The 19529-nt window shown below is 41.7% G+C and overlaps 2 protein-coding genes across 3 annotated transcripts in view; both read right to left on the bottom strand.

Moving 5' to 3' along the window:
* Window positions 1-79: 79 nt before the first annotated feature.
* Window positions 80-12364, bottom strand: LOC118361882 (zinc finger and SCAN domain-containing protein 4-like). 2 transcript variants are annotated; one of them, XM_052485300.1, is made up of 7 exons: window positions 11892-12364; window positions 10823-10953; window positions 10276-10458; window positions 5677-5841; window positions 5202-5313; window positions 2715-2842; window positions 80-1180 (listed from the first exon to the last, which is right to left on the bottom strand). In XM_052485300.1, exons 1-7 carry the CDS (start codon window positions 12175-12177, stop codon window positions 299-301), a joined length of 1887 nt encoding a protein of 628 aa, XP_052341260.1. In that variant the 5' UTR covers window positions 12178-12364; the 3' UTR covers window positions 80-298. The 2 variants fall into 2 exon arrangements, with proteins under 2 accessions (XP_052341260.1, XP_035597986.1); XM_035742093.2 differs by lacking the exon at window positions 80-1180 and having other exon boundaries at window positions 1436-2842.
* Window positions 12365-14897: 2533 nt separating this feature from the next.
* Window positions 14898-19529, bottom strand: part of LOC118361935 (hypermethylated in cancer 1 protein-like) — a 30005-nt gene continuing 25373 nt past the window's right edge. The window contains exons 4-8 of the transcript XR_004821089.2: window positions 17610-17774; window positions 17072-17168; window positions 16767-16871; window positions 15803-15921; window positions 14898-15697 (exon numbers count right to left, since the gene is read on the bottom strand). The gene's annotated coding sequence lies outside the window, so the exon portion shown is untranslated. The remainder of the gene's footprint in view (window positions 15698-15802; window positions 15922-16766; window positions 16872-17071; window positions 17169-17609; window positions 17775-19529) is intronic.

Below are 19529 nucleotides of genomic sequence, written 5' to 3'. Positions count from 1 at the left end.
CATTACACATATCTCCTATGATCAGTATCTTTTAAGCTGAGAGCAGACTTGTTTAGAAAGAATATGTTAGCAAAAAGAGTAAAATATAATAGGACTTTATTCCATCAATCACCTCAGTAAGGTAAATATGAAACTTTCCTTGTTCTAGCCTAGGTTTACTCCCTCTGAAAACAGTTTACACAAGCCTGTTTCAAATGACCAGTTAAAGGGTTAATGAAGGGTATGTGGTTCAATTACCCTCTTAACCCAAGACACTTAACATGATAACTATCCCAGACATACATCTCAAGCCACAGTGCTACGATTTCTCCCGGTTGTGGACACTCCGATGTCTGGTAAGGTTACTCAAGAAGGAGAAGCTCTTGTAGCATAGTTTACACTTGAAGGGCTTCTCCTTGGTGTGAACGGTCTGGTGCTCCCTCAAATAGTGTGCCCTAGCGAAGCGCTTCCCACACGTGGGGCAGGCGTACGGCTTGTCCGCGTCTGTCCTAACGCTCGGCCTCCCACGTTGTGACCCAATGACACCAGAGGAGGTGGAAGCAGAAGTCTTTGAGCTCCCTCCTTGACCTGAAGCCATTGTCTGGATGTTGTTGGGAATGGGTGCTGTGTTATAGGCTAGGTAACTCTCATTGTTAATGGCCATCCTTACACTGTCTGTATTCATGGGGTACCCATGAGGCAGCTGAGGAAGGCTAGGCCGAGGTCCATGCCCTCTATGAACCCATTCACCAGGCATTAGACAAGATCCTGGAGAAGACAGACTTCCTGTTAGACTCCTACCAGTGGGGTCTCCCACCACTCTCTGTGAAGGCTGAAGCCCAGGGTGACCTACTCTGTTCATCATGGATACTGTGGTGTTTGTATCATGAGAACAGGAGGGTCTATCAGCCCCAGGTCCTGCTCCATCCCTGCACTGAGACTGTGAGGAGAAGGGTCTGGGCTGCAGACTGGATCCCTGTTTGGGGCCTCTGTCTTTTTGATGACCAACAGGACTTCCACCTGTCCACTGGTTTTGTTCTGTGTGGTGGTGGTTCGGTCCTGGTTCCGACTCGCGAATGAAGAGTGACGGCTCCTGATCCAGGTTTCTGATCCGGGGCCAGGGTTTGTGACCAGCCACTTCAGAGGTCCAGTCTCTCCCACCAGCAACACCGGATATCAGCAGGTCCTCATGGACTGCAGACTGTAAACACAAAATGTACAGAAGAGCATATAAAAGGTTTATATAAGAATCTCTTTACTGTAGACATTATAAAATGTTAACCACAGTCAAGCCAATCTCTAATATTGTGATTCAAATCCCCAATAATATGGAGTCATTGGTAGTTCATAAAAATTGTCCATATGTGTTGATTCAAGAATTAAGTTTAATGTTTTGTTTCGACAGAGATGGGAAACTCCATCCCTACCATGATAAAAAAAATAACCAAGTCAGTCAGCAGAGTCAATTTTTTTATTTAATTTCAACAAAATTGTAATATTGTGAAGTACAGTATTTATTGCATAAAGTGATACATGTGACTAGAATAACTTTTCTCCCTATGTTAACACTTTATCCTTTGTGTAAATCAGGTTCCCTCACTTTGATAAAAATTAATTTTAGAACGCCTTGAAATAGGCTCAACATTACACACAGCTTCACTACATTAATAAACATGAATTAAGGCAATATCAGTGCCTCATTATAAAACACTGGCATCTAACGGGACAAGGCTGTCACTTTTCATCAGGGAAGCATTTTTACAGACACCATCACACCAACTATCACCATATAATCTACTCTTCCTCATCACACTCATTTTCATCATCCTCATTTTACCTCATCCAGTTCTGTACTACATCGAAAACCAACCAAATAAACTACAAACTAGCTAATACTACATTACATGGGTTGTGTGCATTTTCTGTTGGTGTATTCTGAGGCAGCTCCTCTCTGAGAATCTCTTCCCGCAGTGCATACAGGAGAACGGCCTCTCTCCTGTGTGGACCATCAGGTGTCTCTTCAGCTGGTGCTGGTGGGAGAACCTCTTCTCACACTGAGGGCAGTTGTATGGTTTCTCCCCTGTGTGGACCCTCTGGTGCCTCTTCAGGTTGGATGAGTCTGAAAAACTGGCCCTGCACAGGTGGCAGCTGAAAGGTTTCTCCCCTGTGTGCATCCTCTGGTGGATCTTCACCTGTTTGGGGAAACTGAAGGCTTTCCCACAGAATGAACACGGGAAGCGCTTCTCTTTGCCACCAGATCTATTGATAGCGTTACTACTGCTGTCATTTGTCAATGGGCTTGTGTAGCCATTTAGTGTTGAGGCACTGGCATTGTCTGAGGTCTGGTTTAACATAAGGAGAGTGTGAGGAGGACGAAGGCCAGGGAGGGTCTGTGATGTCGCAGGGTCCATGTTCCAGTTGATAGATCCTATAGAAGGTATGCTGAAGGCAGCACCTTTTAGGGGGTTAACCTGAGGTGCCATCAGTCTCTCTGAATCACAACTATAGGAGCAGGACGGAGCATCACTAGCCGAGTCTGTGTCTATTCTCTCCCGCCGCGAACCGACACATCCCCATCCCTGCAGACCAAATCTACGCCCTGCTCTGGTCTCAGCCAGTCTGTTGTCATGGAGACTAAGTTCGGTTGTTGTTTTGTGTTCAACTGTCTGTTTCTGGTTGAAGTTAACAGTGTTGTTCCCCAGCCCAGAGTTGAAGATGCTGTCCCATCCACTGACCTCCACTATTTCTCCTCTGGTCCTGGCCTGCTCAGTGATGTTGTCCCCCGGGCCCTTGGCTGCACCCATCTGGGTCTGGGATTCCAAGATGGCCGCCCAGTCTCTTCTGTTAGCCTCCAGCCAACCATCTGTAGGAAGAGGTTTCAAAGTAGACTTTACAAACTTGGCAGAGAACTCTACACATGGAGTTTAAGTCAATTATCTGGTGAAGTTCATACAATATGTGTGTTTTTGTATGTAAACATAAGTTGTATTGATTAAATAGCCAGGTGCATCACTATTTCCATTGAAGTCTATTATCTATTATGTTCTGTATGTGGGTCTTTCTATAAACTATGGTACAATAACAGCACTTTCAGTTGACCGGGGCAGCTCTAGCAGGGCAGAAATTTGTTGAACTGACTTGTTGGAAAGGTGGCATGCTATGACATTGCCACGTTGAATATCACGGCTCTTCAGTAAGGCCATTCTACTGCCAATGTGTGTTTATGGAGATTGCATGCCTGTGTGCTCGATTTTATACGGATGTTGATGAAATAGCCGAAGGGGTGTCCAAATGCTTTTGTATATATTCAATAAAATTGCCAAGTTGATTTAAAACCTGTTAACCCTTTCTCATGGTTTGTGTCTTGATGGATTTGTCCAACATAAAACATTAATTTTCTGTCCTTAAATGTATGGCAGTGTTGCCATTAGATCATACATTAGGCATTAATCAGTTAAATTAGACTAACTTTAACCCTGTAAGAATCCTCAATCTAGCTGTCGGACAGTTTTTTTTTTTTGTATAGAGATCTCAGAAATACAGTGCAACGATATAACATTTTGTGTGTCTGTGTGTTACAGGGTGAAAACAGTTTATGGGCACAAATCCCCAAAAAGATTGCAAAATGCTTCCAACCGAATGAGTCACCTTGATACTTAAAACCTAAATCAATACTGTCATTAACGTGGTTCTTCAATAATTACATAATACTTGTTGGATGCACATTTGATGTCGAGCTGTTTAATTATGCTGTGATATTTTCACACATAGTCATCTGAATTTTTTTGAATTACATTCAAGTGATGAACAGCTGTTAGTGATAGCAAATGCGATAAAACATTGGCACAAGTGCTGGGGGAAAAATGAATTTTTGTCTCATTTGTTATGCCTGTGAAGACAGTTGTGCCTGGATCCACGTTGGATCTAATGTCCCTAGTGAATTGATGTTGATCGGTTGTCGTCTGCTTGATTTTCAGCAGGGTCTCATAAGATTTAACATAGAAAGCATCAAGGCAATGAGTTGATGTTTTCATATGTTTTTGTGCCTCAGATTGGACAGTCTACGGTGCACAATTGTGCAGGACAGACTATTACACTGAGTCTACTGTGCACAATTGTGAAGGATAGACTATTGCGCAACACCCACCCAAGCTATTCCTATTAATTATTCTGGATATAATGACAACACATTACACAGCCTAGTGGGCTTCATCACAATTTGATCTGGTAATGACATGACAAGTACATTTTGGTTTCCATGTTACACCTGTAATTTTAAACAATACAGGGGGCTTTAAGTAGCCTACTTGAACTTTAATTTGGAGCTCGGAAATTCAAGTACTGGAATTTGCCTACCTTGAAAATAAGATATTTCCTCAATTTGGTGCTTGAAAAGTCCTTGTAATTATTGTAGCCAATTTATAAGTCCTCCTGCAATTTCATTTTTGAGAAATGTGGCCACTTTCGTTTGTTTCCCGCTGCTTCAATTGAAGGGTGTTGTGCTACTCTGTTTCTGTAAAACCACGTGTGGTTATTATGAGGACGACAACAACCAATGTTGGCTTCAACCTGACTTTCCATACAAATCCTTCCAGTACAAAAATAACCCGTTTTTTTGATGGCTTTCTCATTATAAAAAACAACTGATGGTGAGATTCAAAACGGTGAGTTTGATGCTGCCGCTATTCACTGCTTTATGTGTGGCTGCATCGGCTACAGGAAAACCGCCATGCATGCAACCAATCTATTTAGTCAGGCAACTCCACATTATTCTCATATTTTAGAATGTAATTCTAATTTGAATATCAATGCATTGACAAGGCCTAAAAAAAAGTGGTAATGGTTTACTTTTTTTTCTGCTAAATGACTTAAATGTAAAATGTAAATGTTGGTGGTGGTCGGGGGGTTCTATAATAGGCCCTATATTTCCAATGATATAAATTATACAATATTGAGGCCCTTAAATGACTAAGTGCCCCAAAAAAAAGTCCCTGAAGGTCCTTGAATTTGACTTTCCAATGTCTGTATGAACCCTTCTTAAAGGATGTATAGTATTGGGCCTATGTTGTTGTATAGGTGGCGTTAATGGACAATTTGCATATATTCCTTTAAGTACACTGTGGAACTGCAAGAAAATCATTTTTGTTTCAACCATTTTTTAAATTGATCCCAATTTTGAGCTCATCATTTATAAAAAAGACCCAGATGTATTTCTCCCTTACCTTGCTCCCCCATCTTTAGTCCACTCAGCAGGTCAATGCTCTCTGGTCCGTCTTCTATAGTCTCCTCTTTGACTAGTAGCAGATCAGACTTCCCATCCTCCATGTCTACTGACTAAGAGATACAGATTGAGAGGATGTTGGATCAAGAAATCTGATATGAGCACCCTGCTATGGGGCATCTTCTGATTGGGAAATGAGGGATTGCTATGAGTACTATACAAACATGTTAGTTGATTTGATTGTTTTACATGGTTTTAAATTCAAAGGCATGGTCCCACACTTAAGACAACATTTATCAAGAGCTGGGCCTGTATCCACAAAAAGTCTCAGAGTAGGAGTGCTGATCTTTCCATATAATCCTATTCATTATGATCTAAAATGCTAAACTGATCCTAGATCAGCACTCCTACTCGAGAGGCTTTGTGGATACAGGCCCTGAACTAATACCATTCAGACAGTAGTTCAGTGGGCTCACCTCAGTGAGGCTGTGTGTGGTCCTGTGCTGCTCAGCTGGTTCCTCTGCCGGTTCAGGAGGAGGTGTAGTCTGGTTGTCCTCCATGACCATGTTCCCCTCAGGGTTCCCCAGACCCTCCTCATACCCCTCCTCCTTCACCAGCAGCACCTCTGGACCCTCCTCCTCCTGGAATAGAGAGGTGATACAGATTACACAGACGTACACTCCCTCGGGTACATACACAACAATAATAAAGACACTTTCAACATGGATGGGCCATACTTGCTAACATTATAAACAGTTTCTCAGTCTCAAAATGTGCATCAGCCAATTAAAATGGTTGATTTACTTGCACATGATAAAAAGCTACACAACTGCTCCTCGGGCGCCGATGACACAGATGTTGTTTAAGGCAGCCCCCTGCCCCTCTCTGATTCAGAAGGGTTGGGTTGAATGCACTTAGTTGTATAACTGACTAGGTATCCACCCTTTACTCTTTCTTTACATTCTAGCTGGTCATTCTAGCTGGTCCGATCAGATAACCTGGCATCACGCTAATCTCACAAGGTGGCAGTGATTATTTCCTGTAACAAATTCCACATCATCCTATCAAAGACCTTAGACTTTTTATCCACAAACCAATGGTATTAATTAAAATAGGTACATTTGGCCACCAGAGGGATTATTTTAAAACCTACAAATTCAAGGTTATTTTGTTCCACTAGGTCTAGGTCTGTAAAGTGTTGTCCCAATATTGCATGATGATGCATCCTTGACTAGGCTACTACCTTCCATACACACCAAAAAGTTTTTGCCTTTCCGTTTCACATATATTAATGTGCATAGCACTAAAGATGTAGGAGGATTATACAACAAGTTATATTCGCGTAGATCGTAATTAATTTTTTAAAAGATGCTCGTGGTCTTGTCAAATTGCTGTAATTTCCTCGACTGCCATCACTAAATGGTGGCGTGATAAACCCAGAGACGGAGAGAGATGACGGCCGTGAGCTTCGATCCCCCTTGGGAGAAAGTTTTTATTAGAGGAAAAAAAAACCTCTCCACTGTTGGTGGAGTGTGTATTGGTTATAAAGTGTATTGGTTATAAAGCACTGTGTGTATGCGGATCACATGTAATGTATGTTAAAATAAGTCTCAATGAAAGTCTTAAAATAAAGTCCCATTTTGTGTTTATTAAAACATTAATACACAACATGATAACCACACAACGTCTCAACTAAAAATCTGCATGAACCTGATGAACTGAATTAATTTTCGAATTAAAAGTATCTGGCGGGAAAAAAATGAGGTAGTTGAATGGAAGTAATGAAATAGGCTTTTTTAACATCATAGCCTACACAGTACAAACACAATGTGCAAAATACTTTTTTGGCGTATACAGTTCCAGTCAAAAGTTTGGACACCTACTCATTCAAGGGTTTTTCTTTATTTGTACTATTTTCTACATTGTAGAATAATAGAAGACATCACAACTATTAAATAACCCAAAAAGTGTTAAACAAATCTAAATATATTTTAGATTCTTCAAAGTAGCAACCTCTTCGCAACACTCTTGACATTGTCTCAGTCAGCTTCAAGAGGTAGTCACCTGGAATGCGTTTAAATTAACAGGTGTGCCTTAAGTTGATTTGTGGAATTTCCTTCCTTCTTAATGAGTTTGAGCCAGTCAGATGTGTTGTGACAAGGTAGTGGTGTTATACAGAAGATAACCCTATTTGGTAAAAGACCAAGTGCATATTATGGCATGAACAACTAAAATAAGCAAAAAGAAACGACAGTCCATCATTACTTTTAAGACAAAGGTCAGTCAATCCGTAAAACTTTTAAAGTTCCTTCACGTGCAGTCGCAAAAACCATCAAGTGCCATCATGAAACTGCCTCTCATGAGGACCGCCACAGGAATAGAAGACCCAGAGTCTCCTCTGCTGCAGAGGATAAGTTCATTAGAGTTACCAGCCTCAGAAATTGCAGCCCAAATAAATGCTTCACAGAGTTCAAGTAACAGACACATCTCAACATCAACTGTTCAGAGGAGACTGAATCAGGCCTTCATGGTCGAATTGCTGCAAAGAAACCAATGCTAAAGGACACCAATATGAAGAAGACTTGCTTGGGCCAAGAAACACAAGAATGGACATTAGACCGTTGGAAATCTTTCTTTTGGTCTGATGAGTCCAAATGTGAGATTTTTGGTTCCAACCACCGTGTCTGTGAGACGCAGAGTAGGTGAATGGATGATTTTTGCATGTGTGGTTCCCACCGTGAAGCATGGAGTAGTAGATGTGATGGTGCTTTGCTGGTGACACTGTCTGATTTATTTAGAATTCAAGGCACAATTAACCAGTATGGCTACCACAGCATTCTGCAGCGATACGCCACCCCATCTGGTTTGTGCTTAGTGGGACTATCATTTGTTTTTCTACAAGACAATGACCCAAAATACACCTACAGGCTGTGTAAGAGCTATTTGACCAAGGAGAGTAATGGAGTGCTGCATCAGATGTCCTGGCTGCTACAATCACCTGACCTCAACTCAGTTGAGTTGGTTTGGGATGAGTTGGACCGCATAGTGAATGAAAAGTATCCAACAAGTGCTCAGCATAAGACCGTTGGAAACGCATTCCTCATGAAGCTGGTTGAGAGAATGCCAAGAGTGTGCAAAGTAGTTGTCAAGGCAATTTTTTAAATATATTTTTTTATTTAACTAAAAAAGTCAGTTAATAACAAATTCTTATTTACAATGACGGCCTACTCCGGCCAAACCCGGACGATGCTGTGCCAATTGTGCGCTGCCCTATGGGACTCCCAATCCCAGCCAGATGTGATTCAGCCTGGCCTCGAACCAGGGACTGCAGTGACACATCTTGCACAGAGATACAATGTCTTAGACCGCTGCACCACTCAGGACAGACACAAATTCACTTTTTTGAAATGCATTCCAGGTGACTACCTCATGAAACTGGTTGAAAATGGCAAGACTGTACAAAGTTGTCATCAAGGCAAAGGGTAACCAATTTGAAGATTCTCAAATATATTTAGATTTGTATAACACTTTTCTGGTTACTACATGATTCCTTGTGTGTTATTTCATAGCTGTGATGTCTTCACTATTATTCTACAATGTAGAAAATAGGTTCAAATAAATTAAACTTGGAATGAGTAGGTGTTTAACCTTTTGACTGGTACATCAAACACCCACACACACACTATCCTTAATTTACTCAAGTCTTTATATTATTTTACTTGTATATTAATTATATTAATTGTTCCGGTCAATATTGCTCAAATTCAGTACTTTTGATTGGGAATAATTGATGGACAGCAATATTCAAACATTGTCTCAGATTTAAGTCAGGATCACTCAACACCTCTTGGAAAGTCATTCTGGTGTGTATTTGGCATTAGAATGTGTGTAATGTGTGAAGAATACAACTATTCCAGGATTAGGTGCTGCCACCACAATACTTTAACTTTCAAAGTCCAATTTAATCCCCTTTAGACTTAATTTTAAGGAAGAAAAATGTGAAGACTGTGCAAGGTATGTGTAGACTTTCACTAGGCACTGTATATCACACAATGTATAGATGCAATATTCTACACTGAAATCTGTTACTCCAAATGCATTGGTGGATATGTTTTGCTGACAACAAAGAAAATTCATCTTTGTCTTTTATGCAGGGTTTGATCTAAACCTCAGAAGCTATCGAGCAGAATGTTTACTTTCTATGTTATAGACTGGAATGTTTTTTCTGCTGGTGTATCCTGAGAGAGCTCCTCTTTGAGAAATTCTTCCCGCAGTGCTTACAGGCGAACTGCCTTTCTCCTGTGTGGACCTTCAGGTGCTGGTGGGAGAACCTCTTCTCACACTGGATGCAGCTGATGGGTTTCACCCCTGTGTGGACCCTCTGGTAGATCTCCACCCAACGAACGCAGCTAAAGCCTTTGTTACAGAACATGCAGAGGAACTGTTTCTCTTTACTACCCCCTGATGTTGCGCGACCTCCCTGAGCCTGGGCTCTAGCCCTATCATTTAAGTTCAAAACCTGATTGAAAAGGACACGGCCGTGTGAATCGGAAAGTGCCATCGACATGAACACTGTATCGCAATCCCTGAACGCATGTACAGGGGCGTGGGTCGTGGCATTTGGATTTGTCTCAAACCCTGTAATCTAAGAAATATTTGCAGAGTGTCTATCTCCTAGGTGACTATCTGCATTCCATGTGGGAGGAGCGCCACACTCCACTTTCAAAGTCATCTCATCTACCAAAGACTACAACCTCCCCTTTCATATATAGGCACCCTTCAGAGTATACAATACTATTGTACCGGTTCCATTCCCCTCTAGACAGATCATTCTGTGTGTCTAAACCCCACGGGCATGTTGCCAGGGTCCATCTCTGTAGTGTAAGAACAAGAGATCATCAACACAAGTGTCTAACGCCTCACCATCTCCAAGGGAATGAACCGTCCTCTGGCTCTGGTAAAATACTGGGAAATACTCTGAGCTGGGAACAGGACAGCCTAGTGGCAACAGACTCGTCTTTATGGGTCTGATCTGTGGTCTCTGACTTAAGGACGGCATTCCACATTCCACTGACCTCCGTGGTGCTGTGCCGTGTCTTGGCCTGGGGCGCCATGGCGGTGGATAGGTCCTCTGTAGCTACAGGGGGCGCCACTCCAGACGCTGCTCCAGTCTGGATGTCTCTGCTGTGTCGTGGGTCCTCCTCTCCTCCAGTCCTCTCCTGCTTGACCCCAGGACCTGCATCCTCTGCGTCTGCAGACTGACAGAAGAAGAGAGGATGTTATTACCAGGAATGGGGGAGGTTATTTGAATATCTGAAAGGAGGTTAGTATTCGAAATACTTACAACAGTATTAACTTGGGAAGGAAAAAAATCATAGGTCTATTTTAACTATGAAAAGACTTTCTCAATTAAATACAATTCTAATTGTTTGAATAGTGAAAATATTTAAAATGCCCATCCCAGTTATTGCCGGTACATGAGTAGAATTGGATAACAATGTAATTTTGAAGTCTTACAGATAAATGAAGATGTAAGCAAGTGAACAGCTGAGGGGAGCCTTCCTGAAATAAACTGGACACATTTGATGTACTGTAATTTTGATGTAATACTATAACACTAACCTCTATCACGATAACGTGCTGGGTTGAGGTTCCATTCCCCTCATCAACAGTGATTGGTTGGTCATCTCTCCATGTATTATGTCCCGCTGGCTTCACAATGCTTCTGTAGCCTTCAGTGAGATGTCCTTCACCTAAGAGAGTGATTGGGGGAAAAGAGGTGGTTAGGTTAGCTACTGTCAGTGCTATATTGTACACTATTGACAGTTTTGTCACTGTCTAGAATAGGAAAGAATGCAAGGTAACACTTTCAACTTCTTAATATACTATTTTTGATCAATGTATAGTGTTCCATGTATCACATTGTTTTCATTTAGTAAAAAAATAGGACATGCAGTAAATCAAGAATCAGATAAGAGACTGGTTCGAATATGATCATGTGTCTTTGCACAATATAGCTAATTAATTGGGGGAATTATTGCTTATTATTCAAAAACTGACCCAAGACACAATTCTGGCTAACACATCTGAACACGTGCAGAGGGTAGCCAGCAGATCCTATCTGCTTGTTTACAGCTGCACTAGGATTTGACAGACTTCCTGTGTAGATTATGACATGTGGAGCCAGAGTGAGATATGGTTTAGAAAATGTACTTCAATTGAGTAGTGCTTTGGACACTCTTGTCCCATTGTTACAAAGAGAATATTGAAGAGTGCTAGTTAAGTAAACTGCCATGTTTGTCCTCATGCTAGCTAACAGTAGCCATTATGGAATGGCGTTGAACAACAAAGAAGCTGATTGGCTGACACTGCCATTCCCAAAATGGCCTCTGTCGCTTCTGCTACCTAGCATAATAATGAACAGTCCAGTTTTCCAGAAAAACTAGCAGTCTTTCAATTCTCTGTGTAACAATTGGGATAATTGGACAATTCAGAATACAAAGCATTTTTTAATCCCTGGATTGAGGTATGCTTTCTGAGCCATGTCTCGCCCCGGCTCTGTTTTAATCTACTTAGAAAATATGGCTGACCTAAACCTAGTGCAGCTGCAAGCAAGCTGGTCGGATCTGCTGGCTAATGCAGAGAGTAATGGCGCTACAGGCATGAACGGGCGGTATTTTGTCAAATGTACCTCTTGCTATTCTGTATCGGTCGACGACTTTGACACTACTGGGACGACTGGCGAGGACACGCTCTCGTATTGTCCTCTCTGCGCGCTCCCGTGCCACCTTCAGTTCCAGTAGCTGTAGTTTCCTCCGCAATCCCCTGTTTTCTTTCTGGCTTTGAGTTATTTCCAAACGAAACACTGCATAGTCGTCGTCTACGAGTTTACAGATCTCTGCCACTGCTGCATTCGCTAGCACCTCCATGACGGAGGCTATTTGAGTGTGAAAAACCATACAATTAAGGTTAGCCATTATTGTTAGCAGCTAGCAAGCATTACCTAGATAACATAAATCAACCAAGTCCCGTCTCCAACGCGAATTAAAGACTACCTGAGGTTAGTATGTGATACTGTCTAGTTAAATTGGTCATATTGTGAATTCAATGATGTTAATAAACATCTCAATAACCAATACAAATTCAAAAGAGGAAATTGTTCTTGGTAACTGGTCACTTCCGTTAACTTATTTGATATGGCGGTTCGCAAACAACTGTTAGGGGTGCATGCCGCCACCTACTGTATGGGTGGTAAACTACGGGTTGAAACCGACATTATACAAAGTAAAAAATAAAACTCCCCCTCCTTCAGTCACATTCCAATTTAAATCACATCCCGACACAAGCTCAGGAGTCTATTAGGGCAGTATCTTCGTTGATAGGGTTACTTGTACTGCCTCTTCTGTCAAATCACTGAGTCCCCCCAAAAATGTTCAGCTGCACTTCAAATGCCAATTTAGTCTGATTTCTTCTCCGTTTGTGCTGTGCAGTTGATGACCATTGCAATAAATGCTACAAAGCACACATTTTTACACACACATTCACTGATGCAGGCTCTACTACCATTGCATCTACAGCTCTATTCGTTCCTTCAACTCTTCTCACCACCTCCAGGTAGGACACATGCTGGACAGTCCAATTCTATCTAACAGGGCAATCCAGTCCAATTCAATCTAACAGGTCAATCCGGGTGCATGTTTGCCACCTCAATTGCAGCATCTAACCTCCACTAGCATTCGATACTCTTCATGTCTGCAAACATTTGACACCTTACCAAATATTTAGCATCTAGGCTCTTAAATGGTATCTCACATAGCCCAACTTTACATGAGGGAGAGATTGTGGATTAAGTGTATTTCTTCATTAAATCAACCATACGGGTCAGTCAACCTGCTCCAATAACTACCTACTTCCTCAGGTATTAAATCTGTACACACTTTATGCGCCATCCCAGATATAATCCTGTTGATAGGCGCTCTGCTTTGAAGATCCATACACAAAACATTCCACTCATATCTTCTTGAGACACAATGCACACCTCTTGTACTCCGCAGACACACAAAAAAAATCCAAATAAACCCACTTCTTGTGACTCTGACGCCACTTCACCCAACACATTCCATGACATCTATCGAGACTTCAAAAGGATTTCCAAAACACTCACTCAGACTAAAGACGAGTCTAAGGCTTTCCACTAAAACTTTACTTCTGTTGTTTCCTTCCTTTTTCGCCACTGAAACCCACTCATTCTCACTGTCATCTTCACTCGCCAGCAGTTTCAAACAAAATATCAGTTTCTGCTATGTTCCTCATCTCATGGCTATCCATACTCGGACCACTTGTGTTTACACTGAACAGAAAGGATTTATATTAAAGATAAGACCCTGAAGGAGAAGACAGACCTCCTGATAGACTCCCACTACTCTCTGTGAAGGCTGAAGCCCAGGGTGACCTGTTCTGTTAATTATTGATACTGTAGTGTTTTTATCATAGGAACAGGAGGGTCGATCCCTATCAGCCCCAGGTCCTGCACTGAGACTGTGGAGAGAAGGGTTTGGGCTCCAGACTGGATCTCTGACTGGAGCCTCTGTCTCTGATGACCACCAGGACTGAGGTTGTTCAGTCCACTTGTCCACTGGTTGTGTTCTGTGTGGTGGTGGAGTCTCTTTTTTTATGGCGGTTATGGAGCAGTGGTTTCTTCCTTGCTGAGCGGCCTTTCAGGTTATGTCGATATAGGACTCGTTTTACTGTGGATATAGATACTTTTGTACCTGTTTCCTCCAGCATCTTCACAGGGTCCTTTGCTGTTGTTCTGGGATTGATTTGCACTTTTCGCACCAAAGTATGTTCATCTTTAGGAGACAGAACATGTCTGATTTCTGAGCGGTATGACGGTTCTGTGGTCCCATGGTGTTTATACTTGCGTACTATTGTTTGTACAGATGAACGTGGTACCTTCAGGCGTTTGGAAATTCCTCCCATGGATGAACCAGACTTGTGGAGGTCTACAAATTTTGGCTGATTTCTTTTGATTTTCCCATGATGTCAAGGAAAGGGGCACTGAGTCTGAAGGTAGGCCTTGAAATACATCCACAGCTACACCACAAATGTACTCAAATGATGTCAATTTTCCTATTAGAAGCTTCTAAAGCCATGACATAATTTTCTGGAATTTTCCAAGCTGTTTAAAGGCACAGTCAACTTAGTGTATGTAAACTTCTGACCCACCGGAATTGTGATAAAGGGTAAACAATTGTTGGAAAAATCACTTGTGTCATGCACAAAGCAGATGTCCTAACCGACTTGCCAAAACTATAAAAAGAAAAACACATTTGTCGAGTGGTTGAAAAACTATATTCAATGACTCCCGGTGTATGTAAACTTCTGACTTCAACTGTACACAAAACAGTTACAAGAGACATAACTATGTTTTTTCTAACAGTTGTCTAATGTTATTTTTTCATCGTCATTGCAAACATGGGCTAAACAGGAGGCAGAAAACTGGCTATATGGCAGCATAACTATAAAGATTATATCATCACACAAAACGCTAATTGTTTTGTCTCAATGTGTAGACCGTCTTGTTTGAGACTATTGTTACAGCAATATCAGTTACACCAGACAGAGAAGGTTGTAGCCTTCATACATATTTTTGGAACTTTCATTAAAATCGCAGCTGTTCAGACATATGAGGCAGAGACATCGGCTATATCATCATATCGATCAAATTGCTTTTGGGTTCAGAAGAGGGTGAGTAAATAGAGAAACTTGAACATGCGTAAATAACACAAGCGCAGAATGCGATTTTGATCCATAGATTTGAGGAAGAGGGGATGACAACTCTATTCGTAGCCTCTGCCTTTCTGTACATTTGGTACCCTCACTTTGATAACATTTATTTGAGAATACTTTGGAAAAGGTTCAACATTAAACACATCTTCATGTCAAGTAAACATGAATATGTATTAAGGCACTAGAAAACAATTAAGGCACTATCATTTCCACATTATAAAACACAGGCATCAAACAGGACAAGGTTGTCATTTTATCAGAGAAGCATTTTTACAGACGCCATTACACCAACCATCAACCCTGCCTCATCATACTCATTCTTTTCTGAGTTCACCTCATCCAGTTCCCTACTAAATCCAAAACCAACCGAATTAACTACAAACTAACTAACTAGGACTACATTACATGTCACAATACTCTATACATGGGCCATGTGCATTTTCTGCGGGTCATTCCCGAGATAGCTCCTCTCTGAGAAACTCATTGCGTACAGGCGAGCGGCCTCTCTCCCGTGTGGACCTTCAAGTAACATCTTCAGATGATGCTGGTGGAAGAACCTTTTGTCACACTGGGGGCAGCTAATAGATTTATCCAGTGTGGACCCTCTGGTGCCTCTTTAGGTGACAAGCATTGGCAAAGTGCATCTGACACTGGGTACAGCCAAAAGTGTACAACCACCGTGTGCATCCTCTTGTGGATCTCTACCTGTTTGGGGAAACGCATATCTTTGCCATTAGATTTGCTGATAGCATTACTACTACTGTCATTTCTCAATGGGCTTGTGTAGCCATTTAGTGTTGAGGGACTCACGTTGTCTGAGGTCTGGTTTAACATAAGGAGAGGAGGACAAAGGTCAGGCAGTGTTCGTGTCGTTGCAGGGTCCATGTTCCAGTTGATAGATCCTATAGAAGGCAGGCTGAAGGCAGCACCTGTTAGGGGGTAAACCTGAGGCGTCAGTCTCTCTGAATCACAACTATAGGAGCAGGACGGAGCATCGCTAACCGAGTCTGTGTCTGTTCTCTCCCGCCGCATATGGACACCTCCCCGTAGACCAAATCTACACCTTGCCCTCGTCTCTGCCAGTCTGTTGTCATGGAGACTAAGTTTGTTTGTTGTTCTGTGTTCGACTGTCTGTTTCTGATTGTGGTTATGGAGGGGTTAGGGTCCCAAAACCCTCCCCATTATTGATTAAGGGGACCTTAAAAGTCATATGTTTTGCTGCAGGCCTTATAAGATACTGTTATGTGCCTAAAACTCTGCCACTATACGTTGCACAAGCCATCTATATTAGTCTTTGTGGTTAAGCCCTAGCTGTTGTAAGAGTGTGCTTGCAGGCTAGGTCTGAGTCAGACCGAAACTAGATAAAGAGAAGTAACCACTGTCTGGTTTTGACATTTTGATCTTGTGTGACAGTGGACAATGCTAATGAATTCAGAGAAGCTAGTGTACTAGGTTACCTTATAAGGTAACCTCAGCATATTGCTGTATACATACATTGACGTAGGTGATCATACCACCAGGGAGTGATCACATGTATAAAATCAGCTGCGCCCTTAGGTGGGATGCAGAACTTACTCTGAAATACACATGCTGTGTTTCCATTGTCAACTTCTGTCTGAAATTGCATTAATAAAGGTTTGACTGATTTACCTAAAGAAGATATTGTCTGACTGCTGATTTCACCAATAAGCCAATGATTGACAAGGAACCTACCCCGACAGTCAACAGTGTTGTTCCCCAGCCCAGAGTTGAAGACACTGTCCCATCTACTGACCTCCACTATGTCGCCGCTAGTCCTGGCCCGCTCAGTGATGTCCTTCCCATCTATGGCAATCCAAGACGGCCAACCAGTCTCCTCTGTTAGCCTCCAGCCAACCACCTGCAGGAAGAGTTTAGAAAATAGACTTTAAAAACATGGCAGAGAACTCTACTCTGGAGTTTTTGTCAATTACCTGGTCAAGTTCATACATTGTGTTTTTGAATGTAAACATGAGTTGTAATTGATTTCATTTTATGAATGAAGAAAATTCCCATTGAAGATCTATTACTGTCTGTAAGCTATATGTATTTCTCCCTTACCTTGCGCCCCCATCTTTAGTCCACTCAGCAGATCAATGCTCTCTGATCCATCTTGTATGGTCTCTTATTTGATTAGCAGCAGTTCAGGCTTCCTATCCTACATGTCAATTCACATTTTATTGGTCACATACACATGGTTAGCAGATGTTAATGCGAGTGTAGCAAAATGCAGATACAGAGTGAGAGGATGTTTGATCAATAAATATGATATGAGCACCCTGGTATGGAGCATCTTCTGATTGGGCAATAAAGGATTGCTATGAGTACTATGCAAACATGTTAGTTGATTTGATTACTTGACACTCTTTAATGGTGTGATAATTGAAAGGCATGGTCCCACACTTAGGATAAAATGTATCAAGATCTGGGCCCGTATCCACAAAAAGTCACAGAGTAGAAGTGCTAATCGATGATCAGTTCCCTACCTGTCTATATAGTCTTATTCATTATGATCTAAAAGGCAATCTTACTCAGAGAGGCTTTTTGAAAACAGGCCCTTACTGAATACCATTCAGACAGTAGTTCACAATAGGCTCACCTCAATAAGACTGTGTGTGATCCTGTGCTGCTTAGCTGGATCATCTGTGGGTTCAGGAGGAGATGTAGTCTGGTTGTCCTCCATGACCATGTTCCCCTGAGGCTTTCCCAGACCCTCCTCACACCCCTCCTCTTTCACCAGCAGCACCTCTGGACCCTCCTCTTCCTGGAAAAGAGAGGTGATACAGATTAGACATACACTGCCTCAGGTATGTACACGCGCACACACAGATAATAAACACACTTTCAACATGGAGTGTTTACCCATCCCCACTACGCTTGAGTCCTATACTGTAGTTATATAATTACTTTGTTATTTGTAAACCCATCATGGTATTGTGGATAAAAATAAATGAGCTGAAGCCTGGTAAAGATCCATCCAGTCCTGCTAGTTATATACCTATTGTACTTACAATGAATCTCTGTAAACTAATAGAGAAGTAGATTGTGGGTAGATTGCTGCATTATCTGGAACATAAGGGTCTATTAGGTCCATCTCAGAGTGGATTCTACCCTTGATGCATTGGTTACAGTTCGTGCCTAGGTGACCAAAGCTTTGGCAATGAAGCAAGTGATGTCAATAGTATATTTTGACACATAAAAAGCATATGATACAATGTGGGGGGAAGGTCTACTGATTACATTGAATGGCATGTGTATAGGTGGGAGAATGTACAACTGGATTATTGATTTGCTTGATCGAACCTTCCAGGTCAGGTTGGAATCTGAGTTATCAAGAGAATATGAGGTGGAAAATGGAACTCCACAGGGTAGCACCATTAGTCCCACCTTATTCACGTTGATGATATCTTAGGGAATATCGGACAGGGTATGGAGCGGCCTTATATGCAGATGATGGTGCCATTGTAATAGATAAATGGCAAGGAGCTATTTTAGCAGCAGAGGAATGATCCTTATCATGGGGTTTCAAGTTATCTGTATCTAAACCATGTTCGCGAAACAAAAAGATAAAGGAAGATGTCAGTGTTCGATTATATGGCCAATGATTGGAAAGGGTAACAGCATTGAAGTATTTGGGGCTGTGTTTTGATAAAAAGCTTACACGGAGGCGTCATATTACATGTATTGAGACTAGATGTAAGAAATTATTCAATCTTATGAGGACAATAGTTGGGCATGACTGGGGGGCAGATAGGCAATCTTTTGGCCCAGAGATCGGGAAAAGGGTTGATGAATATAGACTCAGGGACCTTGTTATTGGGCCATCTGTGGCAATAGGAAATGTGCCACTGTGGTTTTATACAAGGATATACAGTATGTTGATCTTAGTCGAATCCAATGTTTCCCAACCTTGGTCCTCGGGACCCCAAAGAGTGCACGTTTTGGTTTTTGCTCTAGCACTACACTAAGCCTACTGGATGACAAATAGTTTTTAACCAAGACAGAATAACTAGGTACAGCAGATCCCCTTATTGTATGGGACACTTTTAAATGTCAATCAAATCAATCAAATGTATTTATAAAGCCCTTCTTACATCAGCTGATGTCACAAAGTGCTGTACAGAAACCCAGCCTAAAACCCCAAACAGCAAGCAATGCAGGCGTAGAAGCACAGTGGCTAGGAAAAACTCACTAGAAAGGCCAGAACCTAGGAAGAAACCTAGAGAGGAACCATGCTATGAAGGGTGGCCAGTCCTTTTCTGGAATATGGGAAAAATGCACCAAATATTTGTTTTATCTTCAACACAGAAATGATTCACCAACTAACAGTTTGAAGGAGGAAGCAAAGTACTTTAAGCATATGCTCGTGTTTTTAGCATATATTCATTTCGCGAAATAAATACATTCTCACTACATAACATTTTAATAGAAAGTTAGCCAGAGTAGCTAAGATTTTGCTACCATGGAAAGGACAACACCTGTCTATTTATGGAAAAATCAGCCTGATTAATTCTTTAGT

The sequence above is a fragment of the Oncorhynchus keta genome, chromosome 29, assembly GCF_023373465.1.
Source record: "Oncorhynchus keta strain PuntledgeMale-10-30-2019 chromosome 29, Oket_V2, whole genome shotgun sequence".
NCBI classification, from domain to species: Eukaryota; Metazoa; Chordata; class Actinopteri; order Salmoniformes; family Salmonidae; genus Oncorhynchus; species Oncorhynchus keta.
The sequence above is the reverse complement of the archived record's forward strand: the minus strand, read 5'-3'. Positions and strand labels throughout refer to the sequence as shown.